The 13,113-nt window shown below is 46.1% G+C and overlaps 1 protein-coding gene across 9 annotated transcripts in view; it reads right to left on the reverse strand.

Moving 5' to 3' along the window:
* The window catches only part of NLRP1 (NLR family pyrin domain containing 1), a 72,512-nt gene extending 70,903 nt beyond the window's left edge, over positions 1–1,609 (reverse strand). For 8 of the 9 annotated variants that reach the window (XR_012088727.1, XM_073004636.1, XM_073004633.1 and 5 more), the window contains exon 1: positions 33–1,609. Coding sequence is in view for 8 of the 9 variants with exons in the window: in XM_073004636.1 (XP_072860737.1) it covers positions 33–303 (271 nt within the window). In the remaining variant the exon portion in view is untranslated. The remainder of the gene's footprint in view (positions 1–32) is intronic. The other variant, XM_073004632.1, reaches the window with a different exon arrangement.
* Between the last annotated feature and the right edge of the window lie 11,504 nt (positions 1,610–13,113).

Below are 13,113 nucleotides of genomic sequence, written 5' to 3' on the forward strand. Positions count from 1 at the left end.
TCAGCGGGCAGAGGGGTCCTTTGGCTACTCACCTGCCCCTTCCTGGGCTTGGGTGCACAGTGACCACAGCCCCATCTGCTCCCAGGTACGGAGGGCTAGGTCCCAGGCCCGCTGCTCCCCATACTGAGCCACCAGGTATGAGGCCACTTCCATGCCACTCGTCTTCTCCGGCCGAGCGGGTGTCTCACCCGAAGAGCCGCTGGAGTGCACTTTACTGGTGAACAGAAGCTGGAACTCCTTCAGCTCCTCCTTCTTCAGGAGCTCCAAGTAACAGGCCAGGCGGCCCCAGGCTCCGCCAGCCATCTCTGTCCCAGAGTTCAGGGCGTGTCTGGGGGATGGTTCACGGGTGGTGAGTGTATCAGGCAGGCAGAGAACAGTGCTGTCCTTTGCCTTGCTCTTACCATCTCCTATTCAGCATTCAGAACCCAGTTTTATAAATCCCAGGGCACCTGCAGATAGATGCCGATGGAGGGGCAGTGGCAGGAAAAGCCAGGGGAGGGAGGAGCCCAGAGGGGCCTGCGAGACCCTGGAAGAAGTCAGCTGACAGGGAGGTGCTGGGATGGGGCCCAGGACCAGGCAGGGAGGGGGAGGGGGAGGGGAGATGTGGTGACAGGGGATGGGGTGTGGGCAACGCTCACTGTTCTGTGTTCCTCAGATTCTTCCCTCTCCTGGGTCCTGGACTCCTGAGATCAACTGTTGAGCTGCAAGGCTGAGAAGAGGTGGGGTAGGAGGAGCCGCAGAGCAAGGAACGGGCTTTTAGAACCCAAAAGCGGAGCCCAGGGCTACTGGCTCCCAGGTCTCGTCAGACCTCTCCTGGCCCTGGGGCACCGACCGGCAAGAACAGCCCCCAGTCAACAAGAGTGGGAAGGAAATGTCACCCAGAGGAAACTCACAAGGGGTGTGGCCAGGGGGTAGGCTCAAACCAGGCCTGGGTAGACCAGACTCAGAGTCACATATTCAGATGGGCCACATGACATCGATAGGCGGACCAGGGGCACAGGTCCAGATTAGCTGGTGCTGCAGCAGGTATACGCCCATACTACACACGGGCACTCCGCCAGCCCGTCACCTAGAGACTGTCTGCAGAGCCAGGATGCAGAGACTCTCCAAGCAGTTGTGTCTACAAGCCAGGACCAGCCTCTCAGGATGGGCGGGGCCCCCTGTGTCTGCCCGGGCAGCTCCTTATTGGGAAACATTAGAACTGGGCCAGGGAGCGCTTTTCCCAGCCTCTCATGGTTTTGGGAGCTTGTTGAGTTGCACTGCATGTCCTGCCATGCTACCAGGGGCACTGAAGCATGTGTCCCAGGCCCAGGGGGCTGTTTGTCTTGTGGGCAGCCCAGCACTTAGCTGGTGAACACTTCCACCTGAAAGCAGAACCGCTCCTTCCTCATTCTTGCAAGCAGGCCTCAGGGAGCTAGGTGCGGACTTCCTCTTTGGTGGAGTCTGCAAGATGCCGCTGACTCCAGGTTGAGGAATGACATTACCCAACTCATCTGCTGATGTAACACACCACCAGCAATTTCTGGAGATGCTTTGGTTTCACCTGGACTGGCAGAGCCCAGGCTTCAACCCATGGCTTGCTTGGACAAGGACTCCTTATGTGCCTGATTTATTTCTCTGAGCCTCAGTTTGCCCATCTATTAAATGAGACATCATAGGTTTACCAAGAGGCTTCAATTCAGCAAAAGGTCTTCGAGTCTTTCTCTATCGCCCAGGCTGGAGCGCAGTGGCAAGATCTCAGCTTACCGCAACCTCCGTCCACCTCCCAGGTTCCCGCGATTCTCCTGCGTCAGCCTCAGGGGCAGCTGGGATTACAGGTGCACACCATCACACCTGGCTAATTTTCTTCTATTTTTAGTAGAGATGGGGTTTCACTATGTTAGCCAGGCTGGTGTCGAACTCCTGATCCAAGGTGATCCGCCCACCTTGGCTTCCCAAAGTGTTGGGATTACAGGTGTGAGCCTCCGTGCCTGGCCTAAATAAATTTTATAAATGTTAGTTTTTAAAAATGGCTAATAAGCACATTGTAGGGCATTCTAACCTCAGACTGACCAGAAGTGGAAAAGCGCTGTGCTAAAAGTGGGATGATCGGGAGGCTCTGAGCACTCCGTGAAGGACCCTAAGACTCCATATAGTGGGAGGAATAGCCTGGGGGAGGGCTGTGTGGGTTCTTTTTCCTCCTCAACACCAGCCAGTTCTGACACCAACTTGAGTCCTACAGTGCAATTCTGACACTAACTGCCTGGAGTCGGCATCAAACCCCACAGGTTTAGGGGCTCAGTGAAGGGCTGGCCTCATATCAGATGCCAGTTGCAAATGGGGTGCCCAGACCACTGGCACCTCTGTCAGACTTGGTGACAAATGCAAGGGTTTCCACAGCCTCCGGCCGGTTCAATAATTTACCGAAATGACTCACAGGACTGAGAAAAACACTTTATTACTATCAGTTCATGATGAAAGATACAGCTCAGGAATAGCCAAATGGAAGAGATGCCAAGGTCAAGGTGTGGGTGGGGGAGGGGGCACAGCGCTTCCTTGCCCTCCCGGGCACCCCATTCTCCCTGCCCCTTCCTGCTCCTGCTCCACTAACCTGGAAGCTCTCCAAACCCCAAACAAACAAAACTGTGGGGTTTTCTTGGAGGTTTCACCTCATAGGCATAATTGATTAAATCACTGGCCACTGGAGATCCATCCACTCAACGTGTTAAACAGATCAGAAACCTGGCCCATCCCACCATGCCCACTGGGGCCGCTGGTCCAGCCCTCAATCGTCTCTTACCGGGATCATTGTGCTAGCCTCCCACGTGTTCCCCACCCATGCTGACGCTGCCCCTTTACCGTCTACGCTCCGTCTAGCAGCCAGAATTATCCACTTAAAGCATAAATTAGGTCAGGTCACTTCTCAGCTGAAAACTTTCCCATACTCCCCATCTCACTTTGAGTAAAACCAAAGTCCAACCAAAGGCGCGGTGACTCATGCCTGTAATCCCAGCACTTTGGGAGGCTGAGGTGGGAGGGTCACTTGAGGCCAGCAGTTCAAGACCAGTCTGGGAAACATGGCAAGACCCTGTCCCTATGAAATAATATTAAAAGACTTCCCAAATCCGGCCAAGCACAGTGGCTCATGCCTGTAATCCCAGCACTTTGGGAGGCTGAAGTGGGCAGATCACCTGAGGTCAGGAGTTCAAGACCAGCCTGGCCGACATGGTGAAATCCCATCTCTGATAATACAAAAAAAAAAAAAAAAAAAAAAATTATCCTGGTATGGTGGCGCACGCCGTAATCCTTAAGGAGGATGAGACAGGAGAATCGCTTGAACCCAGGAGGCAGAGATTGCAGTGAGCCAAGATCATGCCATTGCACTCCAGTCTGGGTGACAAGAACGAAACTTGGTCTCAAACAAAACAAAAGAAAACAAAAAACCAAACAACAACAACAAAAACTTCTCAAATCCCCCAAAGTCCTCCCAGTGGCTCCCGGGGGCTGCACGATCTAGCCCCTGATATCTCTCTCTCCGGCATTGTCTCCTACACGATCTCCCTCTCTCACTCTGCTCTGGGTCCTTGTAATCTCTTGCCTGTTCCTTGAATACGCCAAGAATACTCTCACTCCAGGGCCTTTGCACTAGTCTTTCCATTGCCTTGGAATGGTTTCCCCAGATAGTGAGAGGTGTGCTATCCAACCGCCTGCTAAGTAGTAGGTGGGTGCTTCATTTTTCTGCACGACACTTATGACTGCCTGATGTTACAGACTTGTTTATCTTCTGTTACCCCCTCCTGCCGACAGAATGTTAGGTTCCTGGAGACAGGGCTTTGCTTGTTTTTTTCGCTGTTGTATCCGCTATGCCTAAATCACAGCCTGGCCCACAATGTCAGCACAATCAATGCCACAGACATTAAATGTCTTTTGAACCCTTTCCTTTTTATCCTTCTAAACAGCTACTCACTCTGGCCACTAGATGGCACTCAAGTACTTTCTGTGCATTGAAGCAGCCTCATGGGTTTGGTGGAGAGGACTCACTGGCCCTCTCCGAGCCTGAATTTTAAAGTTATCCCTGTTTCTGGTGTTTTGGGACTTTGTTTCCTTTCTTTGAGGCATTTTAGGAACATATTAAGGCTCGCTTTTATTTTATTTTCAATTAAAACTTAACTCATGAGGAATACCTGTATGGCCAATACTCCAGCAGAGTACAGTGAGGCTTTCTCTTTACGTTCAAATTACTATGACTTGAATCCAGATCTGGGAAACTTCTGGAAATCAGCCTCCTTGAAACTCCCCCCCCCCCCCACCTATTTCTAAGCATGTCCCAGACATTACCTCTTGGGGTTCTGAAGTCAGTCCTCGGTTCCTCTCTGACCGACTACTGGTCTTGACTACCTTGCTGTCGTCCCCTTGGTCTCAGACCCCGTTTCTATCCTCCTGAAGTTGCTGGGTCCACGTGTCCTCTCTGTCACAACCATTTTAGGGCATGGCTCTTTTCTGGCCCATTCCTGAAATGTGGGACGGGGTTTTCCCAATTCACAGCACAGCTGACACCATGATATGAGGATACGATTTTGAGCAAGACCTTCCCCAAGGATCAGGGATGAAGGACTGTAAATACATCAGGGCATCACTCTCCATAGCTGTGGCTCACACTGTCCTCAGAGCCCTCTGGTCCAGGATCATCCCTGCTGTCTCTTTTCCAGCTGGAGCTCTCTACAGCTCTGGTGGTTTCCATTATACATGGACAGGCCATTGCCCAGCCTCAAGATTCTCCAGCCTCCTCTGCCCTTTGGAGGCCAGGTCTGTCTGGCTCTAATACTTAGAGAACAAGTTGTCCTACATTCACATCACTCCTAGCACAGGCCCCAGGATATCCTCCTTCCAGGATGATTGACATAGAAATATCTAGTCCCTTCAGATGTGTGCTTGGTATTGTTGGAAATAAGAGCTTGGAGTCACAAAGAAAATCAGCACTCAAATAAAGGATTTCTCAGCAAGGCAAATTTACTTCTGGAGAATGGTGCCACTTGCCCTTCTGGCCACTGCAAGAGCACACTGAACAAAGCAGGGAAGGGGTTTTTATCCCTAGCACAGTCAGTCCCTGATACTGTGTCCGGTCCCCATCGGCTGCAGTTGGACTGCACAGTCTAAGCTGATCCTGATTGGCTACTTCCAACGGATCAGGGGTGGGGACTACAGCAGTGGAAAGAGCAGTTTTGGCCAAATAAAGTACAGATGTGGTTTGTTACAGATTGGGAATGGATGTGAGTTACAAATTGGGAATGTATGTGGGTTACAGATTGGGAATGGATGTGGGTTGTTACAGATTGGGAATGGATATGGGTTACAGATTGGGAATGGATGTGGGTTGTTACAGATTGGGAATGGATATGGGTTCCAGATTGGGAATGGATGTGGGTTGTTACAGATTGGGAATGGATGTGAATTACAGATTGGGAATGGATGTGAGTTACAGACTGGAATGGATGTGGGTTGTTACAGATTGGGAATGGATGTGAATTACAGATTGGGAATGGATGTGGGTTGTTACAGATTGGGAATGGATGTGAATTACAGATTGGGAATGGATGTGGGTTGTTACAGATTGGGAATGGATATGGGTTACAGATTGGGAATGGATGTGGGTTACAGATTGGGAATGGATGTGGGTTGTTACAGATTGGGAATGGATGTGAGTTACAAATTGGGAATGGATGTGAGTTGTTACAGATTGGGAATGGATGTGGGTTGTTACAGATTGGGAATGGATGTGAGTTACAGATTGGGAATGGATGTGGGTTGTTACAGATTGGGAATGGATGTGGGTTACAGATTGGGAATGGATGTGGATTGTTACAGATTGGGAATGGATGTGAGTTACAGACTGGAATGGATGTGGGTTGTTACAGATTGGGAATGGATGTGAATTACAGATTGGGAATGGATGTGGGTTGTTACAGATTGGGAATGGATATGGGTTACAGATTGGGAATGGATGTGGGTTGTTACAGATTGGGAATGGATGTGGGTTGTTACAGATTGGGGATGGATGTGAGTTACAGATTGGGAATGGATGTGAATTACAGATTGGGAATGGATGTGAGTTACAGATTGGGAATGGATGTGAGTTACAGATTGGGGATGGATGTGAGTTACAGATTGGAAATGGATGTGAATTACAGATTGGGAATGGATGTGAGTTACAGATTGGGAATGGATGTGGGTTGTTACAGATTGGGGATGGATGTTAGTTACATACTGGGAATGGATGTGGGTTACAGATTGGGGATGGATGTGGGTTACAGATTGGGAATGGATGTGGGTTGTTACAGATTGGGAATGGATGTGAGTTACAGATTGGAAATGGATGTGGGTTACAGATTGGGGATGGATGTGGGTTACAGATTGGGAATGGATGTGAGTTACAGATTGGGAATGGATGTGGGTTGTTACAGATAGGGGATGGATGTGAGTTACAGATTGGGAATGGATGTGAGTTACAGATTGGGAATGGATGTGAATTACAGATTGGGAATGGATGTGAGTTACAGATTGGGAATGGATGTGGGTTGTTACAGATAGGGGATGGATGTGAGTTACAGATTGGGAATGGATGTCAGTTACAGATTGGGAATGGATGTGAATTACAGATTGGGAATAGATGTGAGTTACAGATTGGGAATGGATGTGGGTTGTTACAGATTGGGGATGGATGTGAGTTACAGATTGGGAATGGATGTGGGTTGTTACAGATTGGGGATGGATGTGAGTTACAGACTGGGAATGGATGTGAGTTACAGATTGGGAATGGATGTGAGTTACAGATTGGGAATGGATGTGAGTTACAGATTGGGAATGGATGTGAGTTGTTACAGATTGGGAATGGATGTGAATTACAGATTGGGAATGGATGTGAGTTACAGATTGGGAATGGATGTGAGTTACAGATTGGGGATGGATGTGAGTTACAGATTGGGAATGGATGTGAGTTACAGATTGGGAATGGATGTGAGTTGTTACAGATTGGGAATGGATGTGAGTTGTTACAGATTGGGAATGGACGTGGGTTACAGATTGGGAATGGACGTGGGTTACAGATTGGGAATGGACGTGAGTTACAGATTGGGAATGGATGTGAGTTACAGATTGGGAATGGATGTGGGTTGTTACAGATTGGGAATAGATGTGAGTTACAGATTGGGAATGGATGTGAGTTACAGACTGGGAATGGATGTGGGTTACAGATTGGGAATGGATGTGGGTTGTTACAGATTGGGAATGGATGTGAGTTACAGATTGGGAATGGATGTGAGTTACAGATTGGGAATGGATGTGGGTTGTTACAGATAGGGGATGGATGTGAGTTACAGATTGGGAATGGATGTCAGTTACAGATTGGGAATGGATGTGAATTACAGATTGGGAATAGATGTGAGTTACAGATTGGGAATGGATGTGGGTTGTTACAGATTGGGGATGGATGTGAGTTACAGATTGGGAATGGATGTGGGTTGTTACAGATTGGGGATGGATGTGAGTTACAGACTGGGAATGGATGTGAGTTACAGATTGGGAATGGATGTGAGTTACAGATTGGGAATGGATGTGAGTTACAGATTGGGAATGGATGTGAGTTGTTACAGATTGGGAATGGATGTGAATTACAGATTGGGAATGGATGTGAGTTACAGATTGGGAATGGATGTGAGTTACAGATTGGGGATGGATGTGAGTTACAGACTGGGAATGGATGTGAGTTACAGATTGGGAATGGATGTGAGTTGTTACAGATTGGGAATGGATGTGAGTTGTTACAGATTGGGAATGGACGTGGGTTACAGATTGGGAATGGACGTGGGTTACAGATTGGGAATGGACGTGAGTTACAGATTGGGAATGGACGTGAGTTACAGATTGGGAATGGATGTGAGTTACAGATTGGGAATGGATGTGGGTTGTTACAGATTGGGAATGGATGTGAGTTACAGATTGGGAATGGATGTGAGTTACAGACTGGGAATGGATGTGGGTTACAGATTGGGAATGGATGTGGGTTGTTACAGATTGGGAATGGATGTGAGTTACAGATTGGGAATGGATGTGGGTTATAGATTGGGAATGGATGTGGGTTGTTACAGATTGGGAATGGATGTGAGTTACAGATTGGGAATGGATGTGGGTTACAGATTGGGAATGGATGTGAGTTACAGATTGGGAATGGATGTGAGTTACAGATTGGGAATGGATGTGAGTTGTTACAGATTGGGAATGGATGTGGGTTACAGATTGGGAATGGATGTGAGTTACAGATTGGGAATGGATGTGGGTTATAGATTGGGAATGGATGTGTGTTACAGATTGGGAATGGATGTGAGTTACAGATTGGGAATGGATGTGGGTTGTTACAGATTGGGGATGAATGTGAGTTACAGACTGGGAATGGATGTGAGTTACAGATTGGGAATGGATGTGAGTTACAGATTGGGAATGGATGTGAGTTACAGATTGGGAATGGATGTGAGTTGTTACAGATTGGGAATGGATGTGAATTACAGATTGGGAATGGATGTGAGTTACAGATTGGGGATGGATGTGAGTTACAGACTGGGAATGGATGTGAGTTACAGATTGGGAATGGATGTGAGTTGTTACAGATTGGGAATGGATGTGAGTTGTTACAGATTGGGAATGGACGTGGGTTACAGATTGGGAATGGACGTGGGTTACAGATTGGGAATGGACGTGAGTTACAGATTGGGAATGGATGTGAGTTACAGATTGGGAATGGATGTGGGTTGTTACAGATTGGGAATGGATGTGAGTTACAGATTGGGAATGGATGTGAGTTACAGACTGGGAATGGATGTGGGTTACAGATTGGGAATGGATGTGGGTTGTTACAGATTGGGAATGGATGTGAGTTACAGATTGGGAATGGATGTGAGTTACAGATTGGGAATGGATGTGGGTTGTTACAGATAGGGGATGGATGTGAGTTACAGATTGGGAATGGATGTGAGTTACAGATTGGGAATGGATGTGAATTACAGATTGGGAATGGATGTGAGTTACAGATTGGGAATGGATGTGGGTTGTTACAGATAGGGGATGGATGTGAGTTACAGATTGGGAATGGATGTCAGTTACAGATTGGGAATGGATGTGAATTACAGATTGGGAATAGATGTGAGTTACAGATTGGGAATGGATGTGGGTTGTTACAGATTGGGGATGGATGTGAGTTACAGATTGGGAATGGATGTGGGTTGTTACAGATTGGGGATGGATGTGAGTTACAGACTGGGAATGGATGTGAGTTACAGATTGGGAATGGATGTGAGTTACAGATTGGGAATGGATGTGAGTTACAGATTGGGAATGGATGTGAGTTGTTACAGATTGGGAATGGATGTGAATTACAGATTGGGAATGGATGTGAGTTACAGATTGGGAATGGATGTGAGTTACAGATTGGGGATGGATGTGAGTTACAGACTGGGAATGGATGTGAGTTACAGATTGGGAATGGATGTGAGTTGTTACAGATTGGGAATGGACGTGAGTTGTTACAGATTGGGAATGGACGTGGGTTGTTACAGATTGGGAATGGATGTGAGTTACAGATTGGGGATGGATGTGAGTTACAGATTGGGAATGGATGTGGGTTGTTACAGATTGGGGATGGATGTGAGTTACAGACTGGGAATGGATGTGAGTTACAGATTGGGAATGGATGTGAGTTACAGATTGGGAATGGATGTGAGTTACAGATTGGGAATGGATGTGAGTTGTTACAGATTGGGAATGGATGTGAATTACAGATTGGGAATGGATGTGAGTTACAGATTGGGAATGGATGTGAGTTACAGATTGGGGATGGATGTGAGTTACAGACTGGGAATGGATGTGAGTTACAGATTGGGAATGGATGTGAGTTGTTACAGATTGGGAATGGATGTGAGTTGTTACAGATTGGGAATGGACGTGGGTTACAGATTGGGAATGGACGTGGGTTACAGATTGGGAATGGACGTGAGTTACAGATTGGGAATGGACGTGAGTTACAGATTGGGAATGGATGTGAGTTACAGATTGGGAATGGATGTGGGTTGTTACAGATTGGGAATGGATGTGAGTTACAGATTGGGAATGGATGTGAGTTACAGACTGGGAATGGATGTGGGTTACAGATTGGGAATGGATGTGGGTTGTTACAGATTGGGAATGGATGTGAGTTACAGATTGGGAATGGATGTGGGTTATAGATTGGGAATGGATGTGGGTTGTTACAGATTGGGAATGGATGTGAGTTACAGATTGGGAATGGATGTGGGTTACAGATTGGGAATGGATGTGAGTTACAGATTGGGAATGGATGTGAGTTACAGATTGGGAATGGATGTGAGTTGTTACAGATTGGGAATGGATGTGGGTTACAGATTGGGAATGGATGTGAGTTACAGATTGGGAATGGATGTGGGTTATAGATTGGGAATGGATGTGTGTTACGGATTGGGAATGGATGTGAGTTACAGATTGGGAATGATTATGAGTTACAGATTGGGAATGGATGTGAGTTACAGATTGGGAATGGATGTGAGTTATAGATTGGGAATAGATGTGAGTTATAGATTGGGAATGGATGTGAGTTACAGATTGGCAATAGCTGTGAGTTATAGATTGGGAATGGATGTGGCTTGTTATAGATTGGGAATGGATGTGAGTTACAGATTGGGAATGGATGTGAGTTACAGATTGGGAATGGATGTGAGTTACAGATTGGGAATGGATGTGAGTTACAGATTGGGAATAGATGTGAGTTACAGATTGGGAATGGATGTGAGTTGTTACAGATTGTGAATGGATGTGGGTTACAGATTGGGAATGGATGTGAGTTATAGATTGGGAATGGATGTGAGTTACAGATTGGGAATAGCTGTGAGTTATAGATTGGGAATGGATGTGAGTTACAGATTGGTAATGGATGTTGGTTACAGATTGGGAACGGCTGGAAGGTTGTTTACTGTAACTAGGGGCAAGGAGGCAAAAAAGTTAAGCTTTGAAAATAGAAGACAAAGAATGAGGGAATTGAACAAGCGGAACCTTTGAAAAGGAACTCACTGTATCCAACAGTATTATGGACCCAACAAGAGCGTCTCAATAATTTGACAATTCATTTCCCCCAAATTGGTGTGTTTCAGGCTTAGATAAAATGGTGCTTTGAACATCGACAGATGAAATCTTTTGTTAAAAAATACAGTCTAGTTCATCCAGCCCTCCTCCTTTCCCTGTTCCTCCTCTTCCTCCTTTTAGTCTTTCCTGCAGAGTAAGTGAAGAAAATATTGGGACTTGGTGTTCTCCCTATCATGGTCTGCTTTAATGTCCTGTGAACCTGGACCAGAATACACACACCCGCATTACCATCTTCCAAGAACACACGATAGCCAAAGGTCACAGTCAATTTACATCAGTTACAACAGAACGCATCTCTCACTCTGAGTTTTCTCATTTGACCTTCTTAACTGCATTTAAATCTCAGTAAAGAACAATGACTTGTTCCTGTTTTATAGGCCTAAAATACCTACCAATAAGGTCCTCTTAGAAACCAGGCAAGGCACACCCAAGCCTCTATGCTAAAAGGAGGAAGTCATGCACAACTTGTTGGAGACCCTTTTTACTTTGAAAGCATTTCAAACTTACAGGAAAATGTCAAGAGTTGTACAGTGAACTCCCATATAACCTTAACCTAGATTCACCAATTATTAACATTTACTATTGTTTTAGTTTATCTTTTATTTATGTTTGCTGATTATTGGGATTAAGTTGCAGATAAAACATTTACTTCCTTTTTTCTTTTTTTCTGAGATGGAGTCTTGCTCTGTTGCCCAGGCTGGAGTGCAATGTCGTGATGTCAGCTCACTGCAACCTCCACATCCTGAGTTCAAGCAATTCTCCTGCCTCAGCCTCCCTAGTAGCCAACATTATAGGTGCCTGCCACCAAGCCTGGCTAATTTTTTGTATTTTTAGGAGAGACAGGGTTTTGCCATGTTGGTCAGGCTGGTCTCCAACTCCTGACCTCAGGTGATCCGCCCGCCTCGGCCTCTCAAACTGCTGGGATTACAGGCGTGAGCCACCGCACCTGGCCTACAACATTTACTTCTAAGGACTCTGGCAATATCCACTAAGAATCAGGACGTTTTCTTATATGCCACTGTACAATGATGAAATTGAGGAAGTTCAAAACATTGATGCAATACTACTATCCAATGACGTGTAACTTTTCAAATGACATTTTCAACTTGTTCTTTATATTAATTATTAGGATTATAAAAATACAACACAGAAATATATGGGGGAAAGTAAAAATGTTCTTTTGACTTTCTGCACCATCATATCTATTTCCCAGGAATAACCAATGTTACATGAATGTTTCAGTGTTCTGTGGAAAAAAAAAAAACACAGTTTTACACGAACACAGTTACTTTTCTATGTGTCAAATATATAGGACCTAAGTTTTTTAGGAGTGAATTTTTTTCCTCTTTTATTTCCTCAAAATTTATTTCCTCAAAAATATTTTGCAGATCCCTCCATGTTAGTAAATATGGATCTAAGCCATTCTTTCTTCTTTTTTGTAATTGTTGAGTTTTTCATAGTTTGGATCTACTAAAATTTATTTGAGTAGTCAAATTTGATGGAAATCTAGCTGGCTTTCATTTGCATTTTCCTGTTACCAACCACGCGGTGATAACCAATGTTGTACACACGTGTATCTTGTCACACACATGTGAGTACCTCCAAGGGACAGAGTCCTAGAAAAGGAATTTCTGGGTTGAAGAGATCACACATGTAAAACTTTGGGTTCAGAAATATGCTTCCCACCTGTAAACCAAGCGCTTTGGGAGGCTGAGGCAGGTAGATCATGAGGTCAGGAGATCAAGACCATCCTGGCTAACATGATGAAACCCCATCTCTACTAAAAATACAAAAAGAAATTAGCCAGGTATGCTGGCGGGCGCCTGTAGTCCCAGCTACTCGGGAGGTTGAGGCAGGAGAATGGCGTGAACCCGGGAGGTGGAGGTTGCAGTGAGCCGAGATCACGCCACTGCACTCCAGCCTGGGCGACAGAGT

The sequence above is a fragment of the Chlorocebus sabaeus genome, chromosome 16, assembly GCF_047675955.1.
Source record: "Chlorocebus sabaeus isolate Y175 chromosome 16, mChlSab1.0.hap1, whole genome shotgun sequence".
Lineage (NCBI taxonomy): Eukaryota > Metazoa > Chordata > Mammalia > Primates > Cercopithecidae > Chlorocebus > Chlorocebus sabaeus.